This window comes from Euleptes europaea, chromosome 2 (genome assembly GCF_029931775.1).
Source record: "Euleptes europaea isolate rEulEur1 chromosome 2, rEulEur1.hap1, whole genome shotgun sequence".
Classification (NCBI taxonomy): Eukaryota; Metazoa; Chordata; class Lepidosauria; order Squamata; family Sphaerodactylidae; genus Euleptes; species Euleptes europaea.
This window is the reverse complement of record NC_079313.1, coordinates 50,139,478-50,156,847: the sequence shown is the minus strand read 5'-3', so window position 1 is coordinate 50,156,847 and position 17,370 is coordinate 50,139,478. Positions and strand designations below refer to the sequence as shown.

The 17,370-nt window shown below is 40.4% G+C and overlaps 1 protein-coding gene across 2 annotated transcripts in view; it reads left to right on the top strand.

The window, feature by feature from the left end:
• Window positions 1-17,370, top strand: part of PKN2 (protein kinase N2) — an 82,089-nt gene that overhangs the window by 51,474 nt on the left and 13,245 nt on the right. For both annotated transcript variants that reach the window (XM_056845631.1, XM_056845629.1), the window contains exons 3-12: window positions 2,416-2,567; window positions 6,605-6,722; window positions 10,292-10,437; window positions 10,545-10,758; window positions 12,265-12,450; window positions 13,532-13,641; window positions 15,872-16,015; window positions 16,117-16,192; window positions 16,511-16,685; window positions 17,157-17,286. In XM_056845631.1, coding sequence (XP_056701609.1) covers window positions 2,416-2,567; window positions 6,605-6,722; window positions 10,292-10,437; window positions 10,545-10,758; window positions 12,265-12,450; window positions 13,532-13,641; window positions 15,872-16,015; window positions 16,117-16,192; window positions 16,511-16,685; window positions 17,157-17,286 — 1,451 coding nt within the window. The remainder of the gene's footprint in view (window positions 1-2,415; window positions 2,568-6,604; window positions 6,723-10,291; window positions 10,438-10,544; window positions 10,759-12,264; window positions 12,451-13,531; window positions 13,642-15,871; window positions 16,016-16,116; window positions 16,193-16,510; window positions 16,686-17,156; window positions 17,287-17,370) is intronic.

Genomic DNA, 17,370 nt, shown 5'->3' with positions numbered 1-17,370 from the left:
AAAAGGAAATTTACAACGAAACCAAAGATAATGAGAAACAAATTGGAAATCTACAAATACAAGGAGAGATTCTGAAGGACCAGATGGCACTTTTGGATATGAAATCGAGAGAATCAAATCTACGAATACGCAATCTCGCGGAAAAATATGGGGATACCAGAGAGACTATGATAAAATCACTTGCTGACATTTTCCATTAAGTGATCAAAAATTAAACTATGCAATAGATAAAATATACAGAGTTCCTCTTGTCACCAAAAATACAGAAAGCACCCAGAGAGATTGTGATTGCCTTTTTTGATCTCAAAATGAGGAATACAATCATGCAAATCCAATATGATAGTCCTCTTTCGGTAGATGGATTACGATTAATAATGCTAAAAGATATACCTCGCCACTTGGTTGCAAAGAGAAATGCTTACAAAGAAATGCGACGGGATGAAGACTCAACTGGGCAAGATGTAGCAACTGGACACCATCGACTTCAAGAGACTATACCGAGAAAGCAAGAAAAGAACAATAGAAACCCCCGACAGAAGAAGTCTTTTAAAAAGAAGGGATGAAGTGTTGGAGGGTATTAAAATAATGGGAATAAGGGGAGGTGTGGGGAAATAATAATAACTTTTTTTAAATTTACATGATAATTGGTTCTTGTGGGTTATCCGGGCTGTGTAACCGTGGTCTTGGTATTTTCTTTCCTGACGTTTCGCCAGCAGCTGTGGCAGGCATCTTCAGAGGAGTAACACTGAAGGACAGTGTCTCTCAGTGTCTCTTCAGTGTTACTCCTCTGAAGATGCCTGCCACAGCTGCTGGCGAAACGTCAGGAAAGAAAATACCAAGACCACGGTTACACAGCCCGGATAACCCACAAGAACCAATGAACTCTGACCATGAAAGCCTTCGACAATATTTTTACATGATAATGTTAAGTATGTGTAGTTCTATCCTAGTTTTTGGAATAATTTATACCCTATTAGCATTTTTAATTACTTTCAATATTAACTAATCATATCAGATAGGGTTACAAAGTTATGGCGTATGCATGGATATAAGAAAGAAATAGATAAATAAAAATAAATATATAATGTTTTAGAAGAACAGACAAAGAGTAATTGTCGTGGTGCAGGCGAGGAGCGAGGGCTGTAAGCTGTAAGCGTAGTCTGGGGAATAGTCCAAGGTCATTCACAGTGAAGGCAGAGTCCGAGATAGCAATACAGGCAAGGGAAGTCCAAGGCGTTAGTCAGAGCCAGTCCAAGAAGTCAGGATACCAGGAATCCAAAGGATAGCAGGGAAACAAGGCCAGTACACAAAGAGGTTGGTGACAAGTTGCTTGCACAGCAGCCAAGCCTAACTGATGGCTTAAATCCCTTCCCCTGCTGCTGTAGCAGAGCCTGCTGATGAGGCTGAGTTCACAGGTAGTGCTTCAGCCCTGCTCTTCCTCATCACTGCTACTGGGGAGGTTCCTCTGTAAAGCCTTCAGTCTAGCACTCTGCCGTCTCTGCTGCATTGCCAGACGAACCTGTTTTCTTCTCTGCTCCAGTGGCCTTGGCGAGGCCTCTGGAGACACTGCATGTTGCAAGGTGTCAGGTCCAACTGGAGTCCTTGAGCTGGCAGGCTGCAGGCATGGTGAGTCATCTTCTGACTTTGGCTGATCCTCTATTCTGGCAGGTTGTAGCCCCTGTGGTTGTTCCTGTGGGACTTCTGCCTGAGGATGTCCCTCTGTTCTGGCTTCTATTTCCTCTTCGTCAGAGGAGGTCTCTGCAGGCTGACTCATGACAGTAATACAAAGAAGTGACTGGATTAAGAATGGGTTAGAGGAAGTTGGGGGGGATTTCAAATTGTTATATGTATTTTACTATGAGGATATCCATTCAGCACTGTACTATTATTGTTTATATATGGAAAAATAAGCTAGATGGTATATCGAATGGGATTATTGTATCAACTTTATGAAAAAAGCAATAAAAATTTTTATATATATAAAAAAAAGAAATCTCCTGGAATTACAGCTGGTCTCCAGACGATAGCGATCAGGTCCCCTGGAGAAAATGGCTGCTCAGGAGGGTGGACCGGATGGCATTATACCCTGCTGAGCTCCCTCCCTTCCCTAAGCCCAAGTTTCACCCCTAAATCTCAAAAAATTTCCCAATCTGGAGCTGGCAACCCTAGTTTGTATGAAACAATCCCCATTTGAAAAAAATGAAAACTAATACCAAAAGGAAGGGTCGATACCACACTTATAATCTTGGACAAAGATATTTGTTTTACTGCTTGCTTTATCAGTTTCTCAGCTTAGTAAAGGAATTTTTTTCCTGTCTTTTTCTTTTTTTCCAGTTTTTAATACAGTGTGGGTGGGTGTTAAGAAAATCAGTTGTTGGCTTTCTATCACACAGTTGATTTATCTGTAATTTACAGATTGTCCCCGGACCCCGGATACACCAAACAGTGATCCTCGTTTTCCTACAAATAACATGTTGATGGCCTTAAAAAAACAGTTGGATATAGAACTGAAAGTGAAACAAGGAGCAGAGAATATGATCCAGATGTATTCAAATGGTTCTTCAAAGGTATGCCTTGTGAAAATTCAGTTAAATGCACTTTCATTTCTAGCTTGCATACAAACAGCACTATGCTTTTTGGAGTGAATGAAAGCATCTTGGGCAAGACAAACAATGGCCTTTTATGCATGGGCTGTTTCCGCTGTATCTGCTGCTCTCTAACTGCACAGTATTTGCAGTCAAGTTCTCAAAACATAGTGCACAGGAGCTTTCCCCTCCGAAGAAATTCCAGGAGTCCTTGTGATCACTTATGCATCCCCAGCAAAAATGTAGAATTTCTGAACCAGTGGGGGAGTGGTCACTGATGTCATCATTGTTACACTGCTTGCCACCCAGCCTTCCTTTGATTTTTTTTTTGTTCATGCATGTGCACTAGTGATAAATCACGAGATTGCTTGTTGCTGTTAATAATTATGCTTGGAATCGTCTTTTGAACATGGAGAATCGTCAACTTGGCAGTAGTGGGGGAGAGAAAAACTTTCCCTTCCGACCCGACAGCCCTCCTCTTTTGTCGCCTTGTTCAGGGTCGCTCTCTGCAAGCCCCCACCATTCCATGTTTAAGGCCAGCAACCTCAGCGAGGGGACAGTGGCCTCCTCTGATGGCCAGGCCTGTCTTCCTCTCCTGGGACTGCCACCCTCTGTGCACTTCTTTCAGAGTAAATGGCACAGAGCCATTGGGTGGGGCTTTCTCCCATCATGTCCAGCCTGGGCCAGGCTTGCTGTCAAAGAGCTTTCTGAGGCTGGAGTTGAGTGATGAGACCTTTCGGCTCTCCCCCCTCCCCTTATATATTTGTATTTTGCTCACTCCCTCTTCTTCCCGCCCCTTCCCTACAAACCCAACGGAGGTGGAGAGGGAATGGCTTGTAGTGTCTCTAAATGCCTTGGGGAGTGGGAGAGCATTGGTCCCCCAGCCTCTTCACTTTATTCGTCTCTTGCCTGCCTCAGCATGAGCCAGAGCTGAGCACCCCCCCCCACCGTTCCCTCTGCAGCAGCCAAGGCACCAGGGTCAGGCGAGGACAGCAGTGGGCCCCAGCCAGATTTTGTCTGGCCGCTGCAAGCCCAGTGTACCAGAGCACGGCGGCCCCTTCACTGCCTCTTGCAGCTGGGGGGCTGCAGATCCGAGAATTGGCCTCTCTCCCCCACCCCACCCCCGAAGAATATATACATATTTGTTCACAATTACTAGGCTTTCTAAGTGATCTATTTGAGTCTTAATATGAGCCTGGATCAATCACGTTATTATTACTATTATTGCACTCGCAAAAAATAAAAGGCTTTCATGCCTATAGGAGGACGCGAATACAGAGAGGGCGACAGATCAGCCCAGCTCTGTTCCATCCAGCCGAGGACTGAAACTGACAACACTCGCTGTGAAACTGACCAAATAAGCAGCCCAGCATTCTCTTGCTAATGCACTCGCAAATGGCTTGGAGGGTAGGAGTTGGATAAGGGTTGGGAAGGCAAGTGAAAGGGAAAAGTAAGGATGTGGGTGTGGTGAGACAAACCCAAAGAAGAAGAAATATGCACAGAAGTAGCAATCGAACTGGGCTCAATGCAGGCGTAAACCTCGCAGTAAAACAGCATCCAGCAAACGCATGGGAAGAGCGAGGCAAGTGATTTCTAAAGGTCAGATAAATCATGCGTAATTCCAGCAAAGCCCCAAAGTGGTTCAACGGTGATTGCAACACGAACTACCCATGCATCAAAGGCCAGTGTAAATACATTCCTCTGTAAAGTATAACATCTGGCACATGGTAGCCATTAAGAGTAATTCACGTTTGATCCTAAATCTGTAAAACATGATAAATCAGTTCAGAGTAATGGTTTTGTACTTTTAAAGTGCCTGATATTACAAAATAATGACTTCAGTAGTTTGATAATTTCTTGAATGACTGTTTTATGAGATTCTGTCATTAAAAGCGTAGTCTATACATTCCTTTTTCTTGCCAACTGACAAATTGCACTTGCACTGGGAAAGTATGTTCTTCCTTCAGCAGAACTATCAGATAAGATCATTACTGTGGCACAAGTTTACATCTTAAAAAAACCTGTGCTGCCATCCCCAACATTGCCACTCAAAATGCTTGATCTGAAACGCTTAGTACTTTGGAAAGATTAGACCCAGAGAAATTGCTGCTCTACCATAACTTGGAGAGTGGAAGTTAGAATGTGGAGAAAGGACTAAAGAAACACAGATTACTGCAAGTGAGCCAAATGGATTGCTGACTGAGAGTTGACACTTTGAATTGCTTCCTGATGGCTCACTGACCTTTTTGAAATAAAGTTTGTAGCTGTCAGGGAACTGTTTCAGTTGTACATGTTAAATTACACCGTTAATCTTCATATAGCACTCCTAACTTGGAAGGGAGCTGTTTCCTCCAAGCTTCTTTCTATTATCTTCAAATATTGAAAAGCTATTTTTTCCTTATAAGTTGTACAGCAAAAACTGCAAATGACATTCTGATGTAAATTCTATTTTGACTGATTTCTGAATTGCTGTAATAATTATATGGGTTTGCTGGAATTTAAGCCCTGAGTGTATATGTTCTGCATGCCATCAAAATCAAAACAAGGACACTCTGATCACAAGAAATGTGTTAAAATACAATAGTGTACCATTTTAGTTTCGGTCTCTGAACTTTGAATTGTTCTTGAGACAGTAATATATTGAGAGCTTCCACTCATTGTTTGTACCTTTCTGTTAAAACTTTGCCTCCTCAAAAATACGATACCATCATGCTTCTAGGAATATTGTTCTTGGTATAAAATCAAATAAGAAAATGCATTTTTATGTAAAGCTGTGGAAAAGGAACTATAGTGGGGAGGGTTGAAAAACTTAGTTGAAAAGGTCATGTTGGTGTGAATTTAGCCCATTTTCCAATTCACTCCAAGTCCACACTAAAATAGCCTCAGTGAAGCAAAGAAAAGCCCTACTTTGCTGCCTTCTGAGCTAAAGAAGGTATAGAGTGGGTTTCTACCCTCGTCTTAAAGTAATGCCCTTATCTGGGCAGTGACCTACTCAGATAGTTGTGAGGGATCTGCTAACAAGGAATACTGAGAATCTGCATAGAGTGAAATCAGAAACCAAGTTGCTTTAGGGGCATACTACAAAGAATTAGGAAACTTTAAGCAACTGAAATAATATCAAGCATTCAAAATAATATCAAGCATTCAATATTGTACCTTGCTCTAGAAAGTCCACTAAAAGGACTCAGATAGTGCAGGCATTCACACTGCTATGTACTTTACTGAAGAGGAGAGGCCAGAAGCCAAAAGGTCAATTGAGTGAGACAAGAGCTGGCTATAGTTACCTGTCCATGCAGGTCCAAGCAAAGGTTCTGTTCCCAAGGCAGGGGCTCAGTGTCTGGACTGCAAATAATCCAAAGGGAAAGACAGTGACGTGTGATGCATGTCCGCAATTAGTACTGTTTACAAAACAAGGGTACTCCTGGATGAGCAAAAGTTCAGGTTTAGGACAGATTCTGCCCTCAGTTAAAATTCAGGAGGCTTAAGCGTAATGCATGTAGCACTCTGGGAATATTTTCATTTGTGGAAGCAGAGAGGAGAGCTCCAGACTAGATGGTGGTGTGTTTGGAGGTAGTTGTGGTTTGATTGGTGGCATGTGGCTTTGGTAGGAAATCTTAATTACAATACTGGGCAGTCTGCTCTGTTTGCATTTCATACAAATGTGGGTTCAGTGTGATTAATAGTCTGATAGCTTGGTACTGAGAAAGGCAATAGCTATTTACCTCAGTGTGCTGTGATTAAGGACTGCTTAGTCTGCTGGCTGTTGTGACAGTGGGTCCAAAATGGTTCAGTGGCCTATGCAAAAGATATGGAGAAGAGATCTGGTCCTGTGTCAAGATTGAGGTAGGGGGAGAAGTATTAACCAAAGTTTTGTTGGCAACAGCTGATATCCCTTGGTTTTCATATCACAATTCACATTCTGCAAAGAACACCTAAACTTCCGCTTCTTTGGTTTCATTTAGGAATTCACATTTGAAAAAATCTCTCAATCTCTCTCTCTCTCTCTCTCTCTCTTTTAGGATAGAAAGCTTCTTGCAACAGCTCAACAGATGCTGCAGGACAGCAAAACAAAGATAGAAGTTATAAGGATGCAGATTCTTCAGGCGGTCCAGACTAATGAATTGGCTTTTGATAATGGTAAAGAACTAGAGTAGAGTTTTCTCTATACTGTTGATAGAATTTAGAATAGGATTGTTTATGTGCATACCTCTATTTGTTTCAATATGATTGAATGCTAATGGAAGGGTAGGTAAAGATAAGAAAGGCTTTTTTTCCTCAGATGGTGTTTTTAGACATATTTATACTTCAGTCGGAATTCACTTTACCATTTGACATGTGCCTCTTTAATGTAGAATGGAAGCTGTAACTGCAAATCTTGCTAGTCCCTATTTCAGAGCTGCATGTTTTAGTAATGGCTTGAGCCATATGGATGCCCAATATAAGCAAGGGAGGAAATAACCAGAGTTGCAAAGTAAAGACCATATGTTTTTAGCAGTAAGATTCTAAAACTCACAGATACTTTTAAAATTCATATATACCGAGGTACCTCTACCACAGACCATTGTCTGACCCTCCTTCAGTTGGCCTCTAAGTATTCGAGTCACCCGAGGGGATGTTTATATGCGGCCTTTATGGACCTAAAGGCTGCATTTGATTCTATCTCCCGACATAGACTTTGGAAGAAACTGATGAACACCAGCATAGACCGCAGACTCCTGGTTTTGATTATGGCCTTTTACTCTAGAACAACTGCCTCAGTGCGGGTCGATCCCAGTGGTACACTGACAGATTCCCAGTTCAAAAGGGGGTAAGACAGGGATGCCTGCTTGCTTCTCTCTGTTTAACATCTTTATCAACTATTTGGTGCCGCATATCAAAGAGGGAGCAAAACACCCCTCGTATCTGGCCGGTCAGCCCATACCACTTTTATTATATGCGGACGATGTGGTTTTGTTGGCGACATCAGAAGTGGGGCTGAGGTCCACTATCAATCTCTTCTTGGAATATTGTGATCAAGAAGCACTCACTGTGAATTATGCCAAGTCAAAGGTGCTTCGCTTTTCTGCCACCAAGAGAAGAGGCTCCCAGTTTTTCAAGGTCAAAAACAGACAACTCGAATGGGTTTCCACCTTCCGCTACTTGGGCATTGTCTTCAGTTACAACCTATCTTGGTCTGCCCATCTGGACCATGTGAAGAAGACAGCAAGATCCACCACTGTAATGGTAGAGAGGTTTTTTCGAACCAAGGGGGCCAAGCACATTCCGTCTGCCATTGATGTCTTCAACGCGAAGGTGGTTTCCCAGATTCTGTATGGAGCAGACATTTGGATTTCTGGAGTGGATGAGAAGCTAGACTGCCTTTTGAACAATTTTCTCAGGAGAATTATTGGAACTCCGAGCTGTGTTGCTGGGCCTGCCCTCCATATGGAATTGGCCCAACCCTCGCTTGAGGCGCATGCGTGGAGGAGAGCAATTAAGCTTAGGTTTAAGTTGCCGGATGACAATCTCCGGTCCCAGGCGGGGTTCCTCCATCTTACTCTTAAGGACCCGGCCCCCAGCCCCTGGCTGAATCTGTTAGTGGAAAAACTAAAAGTACTGTGACCCCCAATCTCTACTCCCTCTGACAACCTGGTTCCATCTCATTTAGCGGCAATCTTGAAGAAATTGAAGGAGTTAGATTGGGCCAGTACGGTTGGGAGGGCCAGACGTACTTGCTCTGGTCTGGTCTTGGGACTTCCCCCACCAGAGAAGCTTCCAGAGTTCCACTCTACGGTTTCAATCTTCTCACATCGTCGGGCTCTCCTTTTAGCTCGTTTAAATGCCTTTCCATCCATGGTCATGTTGGGCAGATATACTGGGATACCTTTTCCGGACCGTCTCTGCCCATGTAACACGGGCAAAATTGAAACGTTGGACCATTTGATGCTCCACTGTCCTCGCTGGTCTCAAGATAGAGATGCTCTTATTGCTCCAATCCTCACAAGCTTGAACTTCCCTCTACATGCCTGGGTGTTGCCTTTTTTGCTTGGCGACTCAACTAATGGTGCAGCCACATCAAATGTTGCCCGCTTTTTGGCCAGAGTGGCTGCTCTTAAGAAGAAAGAACTCTCAACGCCTACCTCTGACAACTTTTAGTCAGTTTGCTCTGCCCCCAGTTTATTTTAGTTAGGAATTTTACCTATTGGGCTGACGCCTAATTTTTAGCATTGTTAAGATTGTATTATACTATATATTATGCTTCCCATTCTCCCTCGTCTCCCCCTCCCTTCCTTTCTTCCTCCCTTGGTCCAAGACTGCGGTCATAGACCTAATAATAAATTATATAATTATATAATTCATATATACACTAAAATATCAGTCTGTCTTCAAAACCTTTATATCTAATACAAGAACTTAATGAATTTGGCAGGTGGAGCTTGCTATTTTAACATGATTGCTAGCACTCCCCTAACTATATACATTATTGTGCAGAAGTAATGTGATTTTAACCAGGAAACTCAGAGATTAACTCTTAGGGAAGTCTTTACTGATTAATACATTCATCTGCTATGTTCATCTGTGGCATACACATTAGATAAGAATACCTTGTGTAGAATACCTTTCAAGGCTGCTCTTTAGTTCAGTATGAAAAGGTTAAACAAGGTAGCCTTTCCCCCATTCAAATATATGGTCAGTTGGCATGCTCTCCACCAGTTGGCATGCTTGATGACAGTGGGGCATTACCAGGGAAAGACTATTGTTGCTTCTAACCTGGTGCAAAGTAAAAATAAAAGGAGGATAGTAGAATATGAGGGGGAAATTAAAAGGGGGGAAACCAGGAGGAAGCAAAACAAGTTGTGTGGATACAGAGAGATTTGTGTTGGTGCAAAAAAAAGGGGGGGGGGTTCCCTGGGTCACAGAAAGGAAAAGGTAAAGGATAGTGGAGATTGAGCTGTAAAGAGTACCATGGGTGGGGAGACAGAAAATGGGACACTGGCCTGGGAGCTGTTGTGTGCCAAAGAGTGCAAAGAGGAAAAGGAAGGGGCAGGGTTAACTGGTTCTGATACACTTATGGTGCTGCAGTGGGTGAAGAGAGAACTGTACCCAAAAAGGAAGGCATTAACAGCGAGGGTGTCAAAAAGTAAATATGGCATTAAAATTGCAATGAAAAAGATTTTCTCCCGTTAATGTAGCGAAAGAGTCCTCAGTGGAACAGCTAATAGTCAATGTTTAGCAAGAGCATAACTCTAGAGGTTGAAAGGAGTGGCCGTTGCAGCGAAGTTCTACAAGCTTCATTAAGAGCTCCAAAGTGCCATGCAGCACTGATTGCACTGACACATCTCCTTCCTTGACAGTGGTGATCTTGTGTGCATCAAGGGTTGTGATGATGACAACAGGGGTTAGCTCTATATTTATCGACATACTACAACTCTGTGTAATAACTTTAATAACATGATCAGGAACTGTGATGAGGTAAGGATTAGGTTTTGTGGTAGCAATAATTAGAAAATGTGGTCATTAAACTACAAAACCCCGAAGGCTTGAAAAAGGAGTCTGGTTCTTTGGTTTTTGATCTGGCTGTTACAGCCAAAGAAAATTTGTCAAGGCCTGGCTTAATAATTGTGCTGTCAAGTTCTATTTTATCATTCTTGTATTAATCTGTTTTAATGATTTTGAATGTTTAAAGGACCAATTCATATTGAATATCTGTGTGCTTTTTTCTCTAGCTAAGCCTGTGATAAGCCCACTTGAGCTTCGAATGGAAGAGTTGCGGCATCATTTTAGGATAGAGTACGCAGTCGCAGAAGGAGCAAAAAATGTTATGAAGTTGCTTGGATCGGGAAAAGTTACTGACAGAAAAGCTCTCTCAGAAGTAATTTAACATGATAAATCTATCTGAATTGAAGCACTTTAAGTTAAATTCAACCCTTGTTATGTAAATGTGTTTTTCTTAACTCTTTCTTTCTTTTATTGAACAAGGCTCAAGCAAGATTCAATGAATCAAGCCAGAAATTGGACCTCCTAAAGTATTCATTAGAACAAAGACTTAACGAACTCCCTAAAAACCATCCCAAAAGTAGTATTATTATTGAAGAGCTTTCACTTGTCTCATCACCAACATTAAGTCCACGACAAAGCATGATTTCTACACAGAATCAGTATAGTACGTTATCCAAACCAGCAGCTTTAACAGGTTGGTTGGAGTAATATTCTATTTGAAACATATGAGAATAATTCAGTATTTTGTTATGCTATCTTTTAGCAGGTAAAGGGGTAGAAATCAATACTGACTGAAGTAATTGTTATTTTCTTGAAAAAAGTTGTTGTTTGCACTAATTGTACCATTATTAACATCTCGTTTGTTGACCTATCTTAACTTTCTAAATGTTGATTTCCATGTGTTTTGGTTATAAAGATTATTTTTCTTAATGGATGATTTTTTTTAGAAGAGGCTCTTATAAGACTATAATGCAGTAATCCCAAAACATGTTCTGAATGAGAACCGCCACATGAATAACTGTTACAGATCAGATCCCCATGTCTGTCTCCCAGTGCTTTATGCAAATTGAAAACTACTAGCAGTTTAATGTCCCACCAGCAAAGTTGCTATTATCTGTTGGTGGGTCCTGACCCGGCATTTGGGAATCATTGATGTAATGTGCTTAGTTTCCAGAATGCTTTGAATACATTTATGCCATTATTCCTCACGTTGTGGTTTCCTGCTAGTTAGCCATCAAATACAGCATTCATAAAACTATGTTGTCTTCATTTAATGCTGAGGAGTTGTGATGAAAATAAAATTTAAAAAATTATGGTGAGATTTCCACAAAATATTAAGACTTGTTAATAACCTGAAGAGAGAATTACAAATAGCAGTAATGCTTAAAAATGCATCTCCTATTTACTTGTGCTAATGAGTTTTCTAGATTAAAGTAATTAAATACAAGAAATTAAGAGGCACTATTCCAGAAGAATAAACGTCTGCACGGGGATTATGAAAGTTGAGAGTATATAGTCCAGCTGTTCCTCTTGACAATCTGTATGTGCTTCTATAATTGCAGTACTTCATAAAGGGAAATAAGTTCCAAGATATCTCGTATGCTTAATGAAGATCTTAAATATATCCCTGCAGATTTTATTTGCTAACTTGAAGCAGGTGTTGAATAAAAACTCTGTTCCTAATATGTTGTTTACTAAATTATTTAATAAACAACCAAATTAGAAGCACTAGCACAGCTGTTATCTTGTGTTTCCCAAAATGAATGTAGTATTTAAACTGAACTTGCCGCAAAACTAGTTGGTTACACGTACAACACTCAATATATAGGATCTCATTCTGCCATCTTCACATTTTATAGAAGCTGGAATACATTAAGTTAGAGCATTTGTATCCTTGATTTGCATATTGTTACTAAATTAATGTATTTATACTCTGTGAATGCTAGAAATGGTAATGCGTGAGACACTGTTTCATATTTTTGAAGGATACAGGGTTTCTTGGAAATGGTACAGTTTTAAAAAAGTTCGATAATATGTGTAGCAGCCCTTTCATTGTAGACCTCTTCTCTAGTTAAAAATAAGACTTAGACCATCTTCTGTAAGTTTTTGAGCTGCCAGTACTGCCACCATTCATGAGACGTTCACATTGGCTGAAGTAGGTGGTTTGCTAGGAATTTTAGTGAAGGCTGTCTTGTTGCAGGTACTTTGGAAGTTAGACTCATGGGTTGCCAAGATATTTTGGAGAACGTACCTGGTCGATCAAAAGCCACATCCATTACTCTTCCTGGATGGAGTCCAAGTGAGGCCAGATCATCTTTTATGAGCCGAACCAGTAAAAGCAAAAGCGGGAGTAGCCGGAATCTTCTGAAAACAGATGATCTGTCCAGTTGAGTATCTTTTGTAATAATGGATGTATTTTCAGAGAGGCTTTCATGAAGCATCGGTAAAAGTAAATACTAGTACTAGCTTCAGAACAGGTGCATATATTTATGTGGGACAGTGCTGTTGGAAGTAGTAAGAGGTTTCAGTCTTACAAAGGGGCTTGGGTGTCTTGGATGTAACTCGTGATGGGTAAGCCCAAGGCCCTTGTCTAGATTTGGAATGGGTTTGGTTGAAACTAATTAAAGAAAGAAAGAAATTAGAAAAGAAATTGTATTGTTTTTGAACCCCTACAAAGTTTGTGTGCCATTACATTCTCATTGACTAATTGAGGGAATGGCAGGACTTAAGTGCCTCCCTTTCTACAAAACCTATCTTCTGGTTGCAACATTAATAAGGTGATCTTATGGCAAAGATGCAGTGCTATCCTAAGTAGGTCTGCCCAGAATCCTAATGAAGTTTGCTGAGTACAGCTTACTCCCAGGAAAGTGTTCTTGGGATTGCAGTTCTGGCTTCAGAACCTTCATTTTGTGCTGGAATACAGTGTTACACAGAGATGCTGCTGCGGTAACATTATGTAGCATAACGGAAGCCCCAGTGCCAACCATTTCCCCCTTCCATTTAAGTTTGAATGGGAAAGGGGCAACTTTGGTAGTAGAGAAGGCTTGGTACAAAAATCAACAAGGAGTTCAGCTTGGGTATTCTGAAACAGTGGACTTTGTTTCCTAAGATACCTCCTGTATTCCAGAATTAGTCACCATCTGTAATGGCAGCTAAACTAGGATTAGGTAATCAAAGAGGCTGATAGTGATGTTAGGTTAACTAACCATGTATATAAATTTCAATGAGAGTGATGTATAAGTTTGCTATAGGACAATAGAAGGGCTTGGAGAGCTGGAATGGTTTTAAATAGGATTCATATTTAACAGTGGTTAAAAATCCTTGAGTCCTGTATTGATATTTTTTCCCCATTCCAATTGCATAATTGATCCTTGCCAGTGTTTTTGCAAGAAGTTCTAACACTCAGCTGTTTTGTGTCTGGAAAATCCTCTTAGAGCTTTAAGTGGAGTTTGTGAATTTATTTACAGATGAAGTCTGTGCTGTTCTGAAACTGGATAATACTGTGGTTGATCAAACTAGCTGGAAGCCTATTTCCAATCAGTCATGGGATCAGAAATTTACACTGGAGCTAGACAGAGTAAGAACCTTCTTATTTTGTTAACAGTGACTGCCAGTTCAATAGGTTACTTTTTGCGTGCAGAATAATAAGTTCATATGTAGTTCTAAACCATGGCTTGTAACATGAATGAAACTTCAGTTCTTGCACTCCCTCCTCTCCTCCTGTGTTTTGATTTCCATCCGTCTCTTACTGATTCAAGGTTGTATGAATTCAAAATAGCCAAACATGATTTGCATTTGCCATGGAAATCAGAACTACTGACCAACAACTTTTGGTACTGTGATCTGTGTCAGTTTCTTGTGACCTGTAGTAAATTGAATGCACGGCTCATGGGGAAATTGCTTTATCTTTTACAATATGACATGTTTTAAATTAAATTTAAAACACTAATATGTATGAAAAAAATTAAGTTCAGATTTTTAAGAGAAGTGGAAGTGTTGTACAATACAGATCATCGCTTTGGCAGAATTACACTTAGGAAACGCTTGCAATGTGTCCATAGTGCATATGGCTGTGAAAGCCAATATTATTGTTGGTTTTTAATGAACTGAGTGTACTCGCTTTCATGGTGATAGAAAGTGTTTCCTTCTTTAATGAAAATATATGAAATATACCTGGAATAATGAGACTGAAAAAGATCAAGTTGAAGTAAAATTTCATATCAAGCTAAGTAAATATGCTTAACGTTAAAATTTTTAAAATGCTGTCTTCATAACCTTCCAGCTGGTTTTTATGAGAGAGAAAAAAAATGGCCAGTACCTAGAAATTGTTCCAAGGTTAAATGTGACAGATTTTTTCCCAAAAAGTCATAGTCTGAATGAAGGCTGGTTGATTTTTTTTAATCCAAAAGATCAAAACATAAACAAGGTGGAAGCTGTTAACATTCCAACTAACTGTTTTGACATGCTTTCTTCAAGGAAGAGTTAGGGATTCCCTTTTAGATAATATCTGTATTCTATGAAGCACATGTGTGGGATTGTAGTAAAGGTACAGAAATCTTGCTGATTTCAAAGGACCTTAGCACTGAACTGGAAACCCAGGTTGCATAGATTTCAACCAGCATTACTCATTTTTAAAAACTTTCTCTGGAATGCATACATGATATGGGCACGGTCTGACTGTTGAATCTGTTCACACATGCAAGCTGTCAGTCCTGCTCATTTGGCTTTTTTACATTTAACACGTGAACAGAATTGCATGGAGAATCCTCAGTGTGATCTAGGTTGTAAAAGCAGATAGCCTGTGGCTGCGGTAACAATAGAAATGGCTGCAGGTTGTACCTGGTTTTCTCCTTGTAACCTCTTCATGGGAGGGTGTTGTGTGGCAGGACAAATTGGTTGCTTTGTATTTGTGAGATTTCCTTTTGAAACAACATTAGGATATAAAATATTCATATCTTAGCCTGCACTATAGGATAAACAGTTGCTTTTGAAATAAACCTAAGGTAGCTTATTTTTTTATCCACCATTGAGGCAGCAGACAATAGATGGCTTGATTCCAGCCTTCCTGGTGCTATGGAAGCCCTTTGAGGGTTGGAGTACTTGCATTGGTGTGTTCTGCCTCTGGAAGCTGCTACAACTGTAAAGCTGTATTTATCTTGTAGGCATTTTTATGACTCATCTTTTTCATAAAATGAATTGCTTTAAAGTAAATGTTATTGAATATACGTGGGTGTTTTTATAGTAGCAGGTTTAAATAGCCAAGGAACTTATTCCTTGGCCTTCACAAAAGGCTGTGTAAAGACATCTGAAGAGATGTTATGTCACATGGAGTTTCCTGGGCATGTCACAAGTAAAGGACCTTTTTATGTTGCCATGGGTGAAGGAGGACGAGAGAATGTTCCTCTGTGGCTCCTTATGACTCACTCTGAAGCTCTTGCCCCTTGGTTGCCCATCCTTAGTAGACATACCTTCAAGGCCCATTCACAAGTTACTTGCCATTTGCAAGCTGCTTCCGAAATGTCCAAAGGAAGTGGCTCATAGGCAGGGACAGCAATATGACTACTTTTCCACTCCAGCATTATAAACAGCCAGAGTACAATCAATAGCAAAGAAAGGAACCGTATCACAAGCCTTGCCATTGTGACCTTTTCCCATCGTGTTACTTTAGCAGAACAGTGCTGTTCTGCTCAAGTGGATCCCTGCTGGTAGATTATGAACTGTCCTTCAACTTTTTCCAAAATAGGTCTTCAGGAATGTAGCAACTATACAACGTTTAATATTAAAATTTGTGTTTTAATTCTCTTCAGTCACGTGAATTAGAAATTTCTGTTTATTGGCGTGACTGGAGATCTCTATGTGCAGTGAAGTTTCTACGGTTAGAAGACTTCTTAGATAATCAGCGACATGGGATGTGTCTCTATCTTGAGCCCCAGGGCACTCTGTTTGCTGAGGTAAGGACACAAGTACAGAATATATTTTTAAGAGATTTATTATAAGTTCTAAGAGTCAGTACTTTGAAAATGAATTTTAAAACCACTCCTTTGAACTGCAGGTTACGTTTTTTAATCCAGTTATTGAAAGAAGACCAAAACTTCAAAGACAGAAGAAAATTTTCTCAAAGCAACAAGGTAACACATTTTTAGTAGATTGAACACTGTGTTACAAAATTAATATTGCAATAGACTTGTATTTCTGAGCCCTACCAGCTGAATCGAAAGCTGATGCTAAATTGTCAGAATTCAATGTAAAACGTTTGTTTAGAATTTGTAGATATTGCTTCAAATAATAAAATTAGGGTTTTTAAAAAGTCTATTACTTAGGAAAATATGAAAGATTACATGTTTGGTTTATTCATAAAAATAATAAACTAATGAATATGTATTTTCTTTTAATTATCGCTTTTGGTGATAAGAAGATTACTTGCACTGTTATTTCTTTCTCCACAGGCAAAACATTTCTCAGAGCTCCTCAAATGAATATTAATATTGCCACTTGGGGAAGGCTGGTGAGAAGAGCTATTCCTTCAGTAAATCATACTGGCACTTTCAGCCCTCAAGCTTCTGTGCCTGCTACAGTGCCAATAGTTGATACTCGAATTCCTGAGCTAGCATCAGCAGCTAGGTAAATGGCAAAGAAATGTTGAGCATCTTTTACATACGACAGTGATGGGGAAACTACTGTAATGTAAAAGGGAACATGAGCTTATTTACTCTTCTAGGATATCTTACCTTGAGAGCCAGCGTGGTGTAGTGGTTAAGAGCGGTGGTTTGGAGCGGTGGACTCTGATCTGGAGAACCAGGTTTGATTCCCCACTCCTCCACATGAGCGGTGGAGGCTAATCTGGTGAACTAGATTTTGTTTCCCCACTACTACACATGAAGCCAGCTGGGTGACCTTGGGCCAGTCACAGCTCTGATAGAGGGAAAGGAAAGGTGATTGTAAGCCGGTTTGATTCTGCCTTAAGTGGTAGAGAAAGTCAGCATATAAAAACCAACTTTTCTTCTTCTAGAAATTGTAAATGAATGCTTAGCATATCTAGTTTTGTTTGCCAAAATTGTAACCATGCTCACTAAGCATATTGCTTTCTTTAAGCAACTCCCCTGTAACCAAATTGGAATTTGAACTTGAATCCGAACCCCCACTTACTCCACCGCGTGCTTCTTCTCTCGGAGAAATAAGTGAACCTTCACCTGAGCCAAAGGCTCCAGCTACACCCACTCAGGCAAGCCTTCTCATTTGGAATAATTGAATAGGTTATTGCAGTGAAGTTTTTTTTAGGAATGTTGCATCTAAATAGTATGTGGTC